The sequence below is a fragment of the Dipodomys spectabilis genome, unplaced genomic scaffold, assembly GCF_019054845.1.
Source record: "Dipodomys spectabilis isolate Male_0828 unplaced genomic scaffold, ASM1905484v1 ptg000118l, whole genome shotgun sequence".
Taxonomy (NCBI): Eukaryota; Metazoa; Chordata; class Mammalia; order Rodentia; family Heteromyidae; genus Dipodomys; species Dipodomys spectabilis.
In genome coordinates, this window is record NW_024870795.1 from 6,396,257 (window position 1) to 6,408,928 (window position 12,672).

At 55.6% G+C, this 12,672-nt stretch overlaps 1 protein-coding gene across 3 annotated transcripts in view; it reads right to left on the reverse strand.

Annotated features, from left to right (window-relative positions):
• Nucleotides 1-11,021: 11,021 nt before the first annotated feature.
• Wasf2 (WASP family member 2) overlaps nucleotides 11,022-12,672 on the reverse strand; it is a 70,865-nt gene continuing 69,214 nt past the window's right edge. For all 3 annotated transcript variants that reach the window (XM_042688433.1, XM_042688436.1, XM_042688434.1), the window contains exon 9: nucleotides 11,022-11,447. In XM_042688433.1, coding sequence (XP_042544367.1) covers nucleotides 11,290-11,447 — 158 coding nt within the window. In that variant the 3' untranslated portion in view covers nucleotides 11,022-11,289. The remainder of the gene's footprint in view (nucleotides 11,448-12,672) is intronic.

The window sequence follows — 12,672 nt, forward strand, 5'->3', positions numbered from 1 at the left end:
GCCAGGCAGTCGGGACTAGAAAATGCAACCCCAACTCTTAACTCCAGTCTGATGTCCAGCGCCACAGCCATGGCCTGGTAGCCAGGCTTCACCCTGAGGTGCCCTAGGGAAGGCGGGGCAAGAGCCAAAACCCCACCCCTCTGCCAACCGGGGTACTGGCCCCCAGTGCATTCCCTGTTCCTGTCCCAACCCAACTCAGTAATAAATGATTTTGTGATACCTATTTCTATGAGTCTGTGTTTATGCAGGGGGTACAGGCCTGACTGAGGAGAGTTTGGAATGAAAGGGCCCCGCCAGAATAAGAGGATCTGGGCAGCCAGGATGGACTGTGTCTGACATCACACACACACACACACACACACACACACACACACACACACACACACATACACACCCTGTTAGGATGTCAGTATCCACCTGGCATGGACCTTCCCCTCCCCCTAGGGACAGGAAGCAAGGTGCTGGGCTGTTCTTGGGTTGAGCATGCCCACATCCTGCCCACAGTAGCCCGTTTGGGGCTCTGGCATGAAGCATGCGCTCACAGGATGTCAGATTCCTTCATAATAATAGTCGCTTTCCTCTATTAGTACGTGGTAACTCTGGCCAGGCAGGGTGCTAAGGTACTGTGCAGCCTCTCTCCCCAATACTACACAGGTGCCTCCTGGCACAGGTTGCATCCTCTCCATTTTACAGATGAGAAACTGAGGCTGAGAGGGGCAGAGACTTAAGATCATAGAGCTAGGAGTGATTGCAGCTGGATTCAAACCAAATGAATCTGTTTCTAGAATCTGCATTCTGTGCTCTGAACAATAGCCGCTCACGTCCTTCCCCCCTCCTCCCCCACCCCTCCACACACACACACACACACACACACACACACACACACACACACACCCTCACACACACACACATCTGGAGCTCAGGATGTTTTCAAGCCCCCACCTCAGTGGTGGCCACAGGAATACAGGGAGGTGGCTATACCACCAGAGTCCTGTCTTCTCTCCCCATCTTCCTGGAGGGTCCCAGGGAAGAGTCGTATTCCCCAAGCACCAAGTCAAACATGGGGGCAAACATTTCACATGGCACAACCGTGATATCACCAGACAGGTGCTTTTTTTTTTTTTTTTTTTTTTTTTTTGGTCATGGGGCTTGAACTCTGGGCCTGGGTGCTGTCCCTGTGCTCTAACACTTGAGCCACAGCTCCACTTCTGGTTTTCTAGTGGTTTACTGAAGATAAGAGTCTCACAGAGTTTCCTGCCCAAGCTGGCTTTGAACCGTGATCCTCAGATCTCAGGCTCCTGAGTAGCTAGGATTACAGGCGTGAGCCACCAGCACCCAGCTGCCCTACAGTTTTGTTGTTTTTTTTTCTGGTCCTGGGGCTTGAACTCAGGGTCTGGGCCCAGTCCCTGAACTCCTTTTTGATCAAGGCTAACACTCTACCACTTGAGCCACAATGCCACTGCTGGCGTTTTCTGTGATTTAATTGGAAATAAGTCTCACAGAGTTTTCTGCCTGGGCTGGCTTTGAATACTGATCCTCAGATCTCAGCCTCCTAGCTAGGATTACAGGTGTGAGCCACAGGAGCCCAGTGGCGGTGGCGGTGGCGGCTGCTGCTTCTCCTTCTCCTTCTCCTCCTCCTCCTCCTCCTCCTCCTCTTCCTCCTCTTCCTCCTCCTCCTCCTCCTCCTCCTCCTCCTCCTCCTCCTCCTCCTCCTCCTCCTCCTCCTCCTCCTCCTCCTCTTCCTTCTTCTTCTTCTCTCTTCTTCCTCCCCCTCCTCCTCTTCCTCCTCTACCCCCCCTCCTCTTTTAAAATTTGTTATTATAAAGGTGGTATACAGAGGATTACTGTTACGTAAGACAGGTAAAAAGTACATTTCTTTTTGGAAAATATCACCCCTCTCCCTACTTTTCAAAAGAAGTTGGAAGCTGGGCGCTGGGTGGCTCACGGCTGTAATTCTAGCTACTCAGGAGGCTGAGATCTGAGGAGCATGGTTCAAAGCCAGCCCAAGCAGGAAAGTCCATGAGACTCTTATCCCTAAGAAACCACCAGAAAACCAGAAGCCTCACTGTGGCTCAAATGGTAGAGCATTCGCCTTGAGCTGAAGAGCTGAGGGACAGCGCTCAGGCCCAGAGTTCAAGCCCCACAACCCACCAAAAAAAAAAAAAGGGGGGGGGGGAAGAAGCCTGGGGAATAGAGGAGTAATTTTTAAATGCAGCTGTTCAAAATGAAGGCCTTCTTGAAAAGTGACATGATTGGGCTGGGAAGGTGGCTCAGTGGTAGAGTGCTTGCCTTGCATGCCTGAGGCCCTGGGTTCGATTCCTCAGCACCACATAAGAAAAAAGTCGGAAGTGGCGCTGTGGCTCAAGTGGTAGAGCGCTAGCCTTGAGCTGAAGAGCTGAGGGATAGTGCCCAGGCCCCGAGTTCAGGCCCCAAGACCGGACCCAAAAAAAAAAGAAAAAAAAAAGAAAAGTGACATGATTGTCCAAAGTCACAGTCAGGACTCGAGCTGAGATCTGGACCCAGATCAGCAGGCCAGGAAACTGAGGCAGGGAGTCTTATGTGGACCCGGAAAAAACCTGAGGATCTCCTCTACACCCACACCTTGGGCCTAAGGAAGGGTGCACTCACTGGGGTTCAGAGGGAGGGGCCAGGTGCTGCTGCTTGCTGGGAGCGGGGGTGGGGGGGGGGTGGGGAACCGGGGAGCTTTGTGTCCTTATCCTAGCTTCTGGCTCTGGGGCCCGAGCAGGGATCTACCATGTGTGGCGTGGTGGGGATGGGGAGGAGGGGGGATGTTTGGGGTGCTTGTCTGCTGGATCTGAGTCATTTGAAGGATTCTGTGTGAGGTGGGGTTCAGTAGGCTTCTCTCCCAGGGAGAAATGGCCTGGATCCCCCCCCCCCTACTGCCCACTTCCCCCATGCCCAGCCCAGCCTGTAGAGATGCACCATCCACAATACGCCCCAGCCCCGCGCCCAGCCAGCTCCTGCCGCACCCTGTAGAGAAGCGTGCCTTCAGCCAGGTGCTGGTGACTCACGCCTGCCACCCGAGCTACTCAGGAGGCTGAGATCTGAGGATTGCGGTTCAGAGCCAGCCTGGGCAGGAACATCTGTGAGACTTTATTTCCAATAAACCACCAGAAACCCGGAAGTGGTGCTGTGGTTCAAGTGGTAGAATGCGGGCCTTGAGCTGAAGAGCTGAGGGACAGCGCCCAGAGCTCAAGCCCCCCCCCCCACAAAAGCAGGGTGCCTTCTTCCTCAGAAGGGAGCCCCAAAGGCAGGGCTGGGCTCCCACTGCCAGAGGAGGGTCCCTGAGGGAGGGGACCTGTTTGCCTACTCAGCCATGAAAGCAGAAGTCTTTGTCTCTCCTGAGGACAAGTCCTGCCCCCCCCACCTCCCCACCTCCCCACCTCCCCACCTCCCCACCTCCCCACCAGGACTCCTGAGAGCCCAGCCTCCTCCTCCCTTGAGCTGAGGCCCCTGGGAGCAATGCCTTCGGGGGTCAGCTGCGCCCGCCAGCTCCTTCAGTCTCAGACTCATCTGGTGCTCAAGCCAGGACTGTGCACACAGCACATTTTTCTGTGTGTGTGTGTGTGTATGTGTGTGCATGTGCATGCTCAAGTGCGCGCACGTGCGTGTGTCTGGGGAGAGAGGGCCAAGCTTTCTCCCAGCCTCTGCTCCCAGCCCCAAGGCTTGATCCCACCCAACTACAGAGGCCAAGGAGGGGGAGCGGGGCAGTGGGCTCCCCGAATTGGGGGAGGCCAGAGCCCCTGCGGGGAGGGCGCAGCCCTGAGCGCCCCCAGCCCCGCCGGGCCACGACCGCCTCTCCCCACGAGGAATGAGGAGACAGCAGCTATTAAGATGAGTTCACGCGCACGGCTTCTGCAGGCTGCAACGCGGGCTCCCGGCTGGGGCCGTGGCCAGACTCATCCGTCAGCTTCCCTCTTGGAGCCTGGAGCCCCGTGGGCCTGTGGCCCTCAGCTCCTCCCGTGCTAAGACGTGTGCACACACTCACACATGCACACAGACACACGTGCGACAGAACAGGCATCTGACACGCGCACACACAAAGAATACTCAGGTGCCTCCACACACTAGTGCAGCACGCACACATAGGCACAGATACATGTTGCACACGTGATGCAAGGTGTGTAGGGGTCATGCTCACACACACACGTGCACAGTTCCAGGCATATCGCCTAAGCAACCCCACTTGGACACTCATACACACCACCTGCACACGTGTTTACAGGTGGTAAGTCATGCACACAACCACCCGCACAGGCTCACACTCAAGTGACTTGAATGTAGGCACACACCAGTTCACCCCCACCAGTTCACACCCACCCCCACCCTCGCCATGCCTGCCAATGCCCATGAGTCCACTACCTCCCCCCCCCCCCTGCTATTCAGCACTGATTGGCTGGCTCAGCCCTGGTCCCTCCCCTCCCTTCCCCCAGCCTTCTGACAGGCAGTTCCTGCTCCTTCCAATCCCCCCCCAGGGGGCCCCAGATCCCTGATTAAGCCCCTTGCTAATTGGCCATCAGCCCCTTGACTTTGCTGCAGGCCTTCTCCACAGCTGGGAGCAAGAGGCTGCAAATTGGCCAAGCAGAATGGGTCTGGGGAATAGCGCGTGCGTGTGGGGGTGAGGGTGGGCGGGCTCAGAGCCAGAGCCTGGGCCCGGGTCGGGGGCACGAGCTCCGTCCTGGGATGGCATCCCCGCGAGCCATGCGCACCATCATTTACACACACCTCATTGCACAGAACACTCACCCCTCTGCACACCAATGCAGATCAACGCTGGCACACACCCAAGTATACCAAGCACACGTGCGAGACCACCTCACACGTGAACTGTCACCTGTGTAGGTAGGTAGGTAGGTAGACAGACAGACAGACACACACATATGTATGTAAGTGCTAGGGAAAGGGCAGCTCAGTGGGAGAAATTGTGCTTACGTGTACCTGCAGGTGTGTGCAAAAATACACCCTCAAGCCAGGGTTTGGTGGCTCACTCCTGTAATCCTAACAACTCGGGAGGCTGAGATCTGAGGACTGCTGTTCAAAGCCAGACTAGGCAGTCACATCTGAGAAACTCTTACCTGCAATTAACCAGCAAAAAGCCGAAAGTGGACATATGGCCCAAGCGGCAGAGCATCAGCCTTGAGCAAGAGTGCACACATGCTCGTGCACATATACACACACAGAGGTGGGTGTACATAATGGAGGCATGCAGCACTCACACGCATGCAGACCTTGACACGAAAGCTAGCAAGTGCCAGGGGCAATGGAGAAGCCCTGCTAACTTGCCTCTAGCTTTGCCTCCAGCTTTGCATAAGAGAAACCTGGAGACCTGTTCAGACTTCTGGGCACAAAGTGGTCAAACTCAGTTCCCAAACCTTCAGGAAGCCACGTGAGCCCTTTCCTGACTCCTAGAACGAACAGCAGAACCTCTGGCTTTAGTCCTTCTAGCTCCAATTCTCTTGGCTCTCTGCACAAGGCCACAAGGTGCTGTGCTCTCTGACACATCAAGATAGTTATTTCTATGCCTGTTGCCTGCTTGCTGTGTGATTTTGGACAAGTTGCTGTGCCTCTCTGTGCCTTGTTTCCTCATTGGTAAAATAGGAATGCATGGCTTTGTATTTGTGATCCTTTCAAGACTGTCCTTAGAGGAGTCCATGGAGTCGTGTTTATTGATGTGTATTTTAACTGCATTTTTTTTTTGTCTTTTCTTTTTTGGTACTGGGGATCGAACCCAGGACGTTGCACTTGCTAGGCAAGTGCTTTGCCACTGAGCTACATCCCAGCCCATTGATGTGTATTTTAGACCTATGAGGGAGCACTGTCATTTCCTAAGATGGTGAAATGCCAGGATGGAGGGGCCACAACCATCCTTGGGGGGGGGGGTAGAGAAAGTGAGGAAGTGCAGCCCAGAGAGGGAGCAGGTGGGTGGGAGGTGAGGAGCAGCGCAGGCGCGAGGCAGGAGGGCCGGTGCACAGCTCCGTAGGGAGGGCAGGCAGGGCGGCTGCTTGCTGGGGCAGCGGGGCAGGGCGGGGGGTGTTGGGGTGAGGTAGGCTTCGGCCTGCTGTAGAAGATGGAACCAGAGATTCCTGGGTCATCAAAGGCCGTTCGGGTCCTGAGCTTCTCCCCAGGGCCCAAGGGGGGCACCTGAAACGGCTCCTGCCTGTGGTCTAGACAGGAGCTGGCTGCCACCTGGAGCAGAATGTCAGCAAATGGCGCCAGGTTGCCCTGGTGGTCAGACGGCCAGGAGGGGGCAGTGAGCAACAGGGCGAGGTAGCGAGCGGGGAAGGCGGCTGGCTGGGATTTGGTGTAGGACCCGCCAGCCATGAGTCTGTTCCAGTAATGCGTGCTGACTTGCGTCCTCGTTTGCACAAGGCCAGGGGCCTACGCAATGTGTGCGGGTGCCACTCACACACACCAAGTGTGGGTAAGGAATCGCCCGCGCGCGTGCCAGGCAGGGTGGGCTGCAGGGCCCGTTAGCCTCCAGGGTGGGAGCGAAGGGCTGAGCCGCGCCGTGGGCTGCCGCAGGCCGGGCAGGGTGTGGGCTGCGGGCTCTGGGCAAGCACTTCACCTGCGAACCTGCTGTTCTCGGGTGGAACACGGAGCTCCTGCCCTCAAGATCAACGCTAAGCATGTGCAGTCTTTGGCAGTAATGGGTGCCTGCTAAGCGCTCCTCCTCCTCCTCAGGGTGAGTCCCGGGAGGTGAGGACAGGCTCGGGACTGGCCTGCCGCCAGCACCCCCCCAACCCCCACACCTCCATTTTGTCTTGCCAGGGCGGGCGTCTGGCTGCCTGTCAGTCACCAGCCTCTGGCAGCCAAGTGCTGACTAAACACAGGCCGGAGCAGAGGGAGCTGCGTGGCCTGCAGCCCCCCCCCCCCCCCATGAGCTCAGGCCGGGTGCAGCGTTGCTGACAACTCAAAGCTTCTCTGTCGCCAGTGGGTGACTCCCACAAGCAGGCGTGACCCGCAGAGCCACCAACCCGGCCCACCCTCCTGCCCAGGGTCAGCCCCTTGGGTCTACGGGGCCTGGAGCCGATGCCTGCTCACCCATCACCCCCGGACAGCAACCCCTGGCAGCCGTGCCAGGAACTGCCACTGCTTCCTGTGCAGGTAACTTGGGGGGGGGGGGTCCAGAACAAAAGGCCGCCCCCCCCTTGCCTTCCCCAGGCAGGAGGAGGTATGCAGCAGCCCAAGCCTTTCTAGGGATCCGCCGGTAACAGGGTTCTGCTGAAGGTATGCCGCCTGGGTCTGAGGCAGGCAAGATGCCGGCCAGATGTTGGGCGGCACTCAGCCTGTGCTCCCCCCGCTGGCTGAGGAGCTGTCGACACCCCTCCTCGTGGGGAGGGGGCCTGGACTCCAACCTCACAACGTGGGTCTCTACCCAGAGGCCCCCTGCAGCCCGTGGCTCTCAGCATGGCCTCCGAGTCTCCCATGAAACACACCAACACCAGAGGTGGCTGCGTGGCCACAGAGCCTTTATCGAATTCCTGAAGATGGTGTCCACATGTGTACAGAGTTCCACAGGACCTTCGGGTCACTGGGGTACAAATATGGTACATAAACAAGCCTGACAGGAAAGCAAAGGAGACCAAGCTTGGAGTTTCAGGGCCCTAAAAACTTGGTATCCTTCCAAGGGTCTGAGAAGGGGCAGAGGAGAAGAGAGGCACTTTGGGGGGACCGGCTACCTTCCCAGCCTTGGGGAAAGGTGTGTTCTCCAACGGTGTCTCCACTACCTCTTTGCTCACTCCCTAAAATCTGGAGGTGCCAAACACACCCAAGAACTCACTGGAGTCTGTTCTTATAAATATATTTATATCAGAGAAAACAAGGCACTTTGGGAGCATTACAGCTTACTCTTCCACATGTACATCATTCTAGACAGAAAGTAAAAACTGGTTAGTTTCTCAAATGAATTAACCGGCTGAAGTTAATACAGAGACAGAGATGTTCCCTGGCCCTTGCTGAGGCCCCATTAAAGTGAAGGTGGCGGGAGGCGCGGGACCAGGCCCTGCTCTGTGACCCCTGCCCCTGGTCAGATGGACTCAGGCAGAGCTCAAAGCCTTACGCGCTCCGAGGAAGGCTGGCATCTCTCCTGAGCAGGAGCGCCTGGGCCTGGCACGCTGCGTCCTCCCGCAGGCCCCGAGGTCAGGTGAGGGGCTGCGGCGGGAGGCAGTCCTACAGCAGAGCAGGAACGCGGTGGGAATGCTTAAGCAGGGTCACCAAAGCCACAGAGACCTCAATCTGTCCATGCTGGCGCTGCAGAGTCGGAGGATCGGCGCCACGGGAAGAGATTTCACATTAGCCCTGACAACACCGCCTCAGTGCTGCGGTGACATTGGCCAGGGTCGTTTGTGAGGGCGCTGGAGCCTCCATCGGAGGGGGCGGGAGCTCAGGCCAGCTGCTCTGAGCCTCCAAGGGATCGCTGCCCGCCTCCCCCACCCCTGCTCCCTTGGAATGAAATCATCTCACGAGCAAGGCAAAGCCACAAGTCACTTCTGACACTGCCGAATGGAAGCTGGGCCTCTGGGCCACAGGAATGGGGGCAGGTCCCCTGGGCTGGGCAGACCAGGAAGGGAGGTGGCTCCTTGGCTTTGAAGCTTAAGAGTCCTTATGGGCCATTGTTCTATACTCTTAGCAGCCTCGGCCCAGTTTAAATAACCACCAAACTTCACATTCTACAATTACAGAATTCCACAAACACATGCCTACCTGCACTGGGTCCTTTATCATCTTAAAGGGCCCAGGGTAAAGAAGCACTTTTTTTTTTTTTTTTGGTGCACATATGCATAAGTAGAGCCCAGAGGGCCTCTCAGCTGACTGGGTCCCCCCACCCCCCAGCTGAGGCTTCGCAAGGCCGGCTGCTACAAAGCGCCGAGCTTGGCTGCATAGATTTTAATGAGAGCGTCAGGCAGAGCTGTGCTGTTGCTCTCCGGGACTTGCAGATCATTACCAAACCAGCTGTAGGATGAGAACACAGCACATGGAAACCCTAGGAGGTCACTGAGCTAATGATCTAATCCTACCTTCCGCAGGCAGGCCCTCCCCATCTCCTCCTGCCCCCAGCCCTTTGCACGGTGGACTCTGTCCATTCCAGAAGCTAGGCCAACACCGCCCCCTTCAAGGTCAGAAGAGAATGATAGCAGCGGCTCTGGCTCCCCCTTTTTCCGGAAAGGAGGAGGATGGGGGTAATTTAGTCAAAGCCATTAGGCCCAAACCCTGGCCTGGCCAGGCCCCAGGACTCCTATTTGGAAGAACCACCGCCCTCCGCCTGCCTGCCTGCCTCTCCAGCCCCTGCCGAGCTGCGGCTGGGCACCTTCAACGGCCATTTTAGGGTTCTGATGAAAGCGAAGGGCAAGGTGGAAGTACACCAGGGCAGGCGAGCCCATGTGCTTAGCATGGAGCTGGGTGCCAAGCCCTGTGGCACAGGCGCGGGGGGGGGGGGGGGGGCACGACACCGGAGGAGCGGCAGGAGGGCCTCTGGCATCTGCAGGCTTAGTCCCCACGTTCCAAACTTGAGGAGGGAAGTGGAGGGAGGCTCTGGGTGAGGGCAGGCAGCAGCGCCGTGATTACGCACTCTCCTCACTCTCCTCAAGCCGGAGGGGTTTACGAGGGCTTTGGCAATTACTACAACCATTTGCTGTGCTGGGTAGAGACAGATCCTGTTTCTCTTTGTTTCAGGCTCTGAAAGCTGGAGAAGCCAGGAGAAGCTGATTTCAGCCTAAAAGGCTACACAATAGTTGGAGCAGAAGAGAAGAAATCTTGCTGTTGGCCAGAGCTGACCAGTTTTTTGGTGGTTGTTTTTTTTCCTGAAAAATAGCACCTGTGTATTAGCTCTGGGCAGGGAGGCAGAGGGGGAAGCAACATCACGGTATTAGTGAGTGGGAGCTAGAAAGAGGACCCGGAGTCCTTCCGCCTTTTAGCCTTCTCTTCATGGCTGCCAGTCCCCCACCCCCAGGCAGGTATCTTGCGGCAGGCAGCTGCCAGCCCCAGCGACTGAAGTTTCTACTGCGGGCAGAACCCTGGCTAAACATTGGAGAAAGAAAAGGGGAAGAGGCTGCAGAGGAACTGAAAACAGCATTTGTCAAGGCTTCCTGCTCCCTTTCTTCTCTTCCCTATTCCTGGTCCCTCGAAAGTGCAGCTCCTTGGCCACCTGAGTGGCTGGAAGTAGAACGGGGTGACAAAGGGTGACAAGAGAGGACACAAGGATCAGAACAGTACCGACAGGGCTGCCAAGGCCCTGAGCCCTCTGACTGGGACTCCTGCCTACAAGCAGTGTTGAGCAGCATCGTTAAAGCGGCTCTGCCCAGACTCCAGCAGGTGCCCATTATTTGGTCCTAGAAAGCATGGGTAACTTGGAATTCAGAAATCTGGGCGCATGCTCTGTCACTATCCAACTGTGTGACCTTGAGCGAGTCCCTTCCTACTGGCAAGCCTCAGTGTCCTTCAGAGAGCTGGACCCCAGGACCCTTGTAGTTCCAAGTCTCTAGGCTTTCTTCCTGACAACCAGCAGAGGCCCAGGTTCCTGAGTGTCAGAGCTAGTTTGGTCATGGATACTGGAGATTAAAACCAGGCTATGTAGCCTAAAGGCACCTAGGGGTGAGGGAGAGACATCTAAAAGACACCTGAACACCAGGAATTCAGGAGGGAGCCTGGGAGAGAGACAACAGCCAGGCAGGACAAGATGCCTCCTGAAGAGAGGCAGCCAGGCCTAGAGATAACTGAGCAAGCGCAGCCCACCGGCTAGAAAGGGCGGCGCAGGGGGCAGGAGCCTGCCACAGTCCGGCTATGGACACTTGCCTGCGATGCCTTCTTCCTGAGCCCAGGAAGGGGGCCGTCTGCATCCACACAGGCCATTCTCATGGGGTTAGGACCAGAATAATGGCTGGCATGATTTGAAAAAGCTGAGGGCAAGGATTTTGGAAGAAGGCCACCATTGAAAATGGCTCTTAGGGGAAGACACTATCTCCAACTGAAACCCAATCAAAGGATCTGCTCTGGGGGTTTTCTTCCTTCCAATATGTACCAGTCACTTGAAGGGAAGAAGGAGCAACTCAGCTGCAGACCCTCAGGAGCCCAAGGGCCTGGCAATGGAGAGAAAATGCACGGCAATTTGGAGGAAGCACTTGGATATATCTTTGGTTGCTTCGGGGAAGGCTTTGGCCCCTTGAAAAAAAATTTTTTTTCCTTCCTTTCCCCCATGGGATTGTTAGGGTAGATATCAAAGACAGGAAGGAAGGAAAGAAAAAGGGGAGGGGGGGCAGCAGGCAGAACGAGTTAATCCGACCAGTCATCTTCATCAAACTCCGAGGAGTCGTCTTCAGAGTCGCTGTACTCAACAGCAATGCGACGTGACAGTATGGTGGCCACATCATTGCCCACAACATCACGCTTCTCTTGCTCCCGCTGTTCTTCAACCTTGCGCAGCTGAAAGCCTGGTGACAGAAAGGGAGAAGGGTTAAGAAGGCACTTCCAGCCACAGAACCCATTCAGCACTAAGGGGCGTGCCCTCCGATAGAGGGAGAGACTGAAGACAGGAAAAAGAAGGATCCTTTAGGAATGTGAAGAGGCAGGGCAAGCAGGAAGAGAATATAGGCTTCATGAAATGGGTGTTCCGGTGCTGTGGGTGTGTGGCTGCTGCTGAGGATGGCACTTTCTCATCAGGCTCTGAGTGGGGAGTGCCACAATAGCCCATCCTGTAAGCGCACTGACTGCTCAAGTCGCCAGCTGCAATGGGGCTCTGCAGCTCCTGTCTCTTGATCACCCTCAGAACAAAACTAACACTTTGGAACCAGATGTGGGCACTGACAAAGAGGACAAATGCTCCAGGAGGGTTCGATCAGTTGGGGAGGGTAAGGAGGAGATAAAGGGGGAAAAAAGGGAAAGGGATAAGAAAAAACAGGGTAAGATCCATCTAGTAGCAATTCTCACGTGCAAATACACACACTGTATTTTCAAGGAGTTCCAAGAGCCTAGGAATCTTTACAATTTTTCACTGTAGCCAGGCAAGGTGGTATATAACTAATCCTAGCTATGTAAGAGGTAGAGGTAAGAGATCAAAATTCTAGGCCCAGTCCAGGTGAAAATGCTGGTGAGAGCTTAAAAAACAAAAAGAAAAACAAAACAAACAAAAAAAAGCCAATGGGCTGGGCATGGTATTTCCCAGCTGTAGTCCCAGCTACTCAGGAGGTAGAAGTAAGAGAATCCAGAGTCGTAGGTAAAAGCACCAGATCGCCGGGCACTGGTGGCTCACGCCTGTAATCCTAGCTACTCAGGAGGCTGAGATCTGAGGATCACAGTTCAAAGCCAGCCCGGGCAGGAAAGACCGTGAGACTCCTATCTCCAATAAACCACCAGAAAACCGGAAGTGGCGCTGTAGCTCAAGTGGTAGAGCGCTCGCCTTGAGCTGAAGAGCTGAGGGACAGCGCCCAGGCCCAGAGTTCAAGCCCTACGACCGACAAAAATAAATAAATAAATAAAAGCACCAGATCCTATCTAAAATCAAATTAAAACAAAAAGAACTAGAAGTGGTGCTGAGGCTCCAAGTGGTAGAGCACTAGCTCTGAGTGAAGCAGCTCAGGGACAGCGCCCAGGCCCTGAGTTCAAGCCCCATAACCAAAAAACCAAAAACAAAAAGAACTAGAGATGTGACTCAGATGG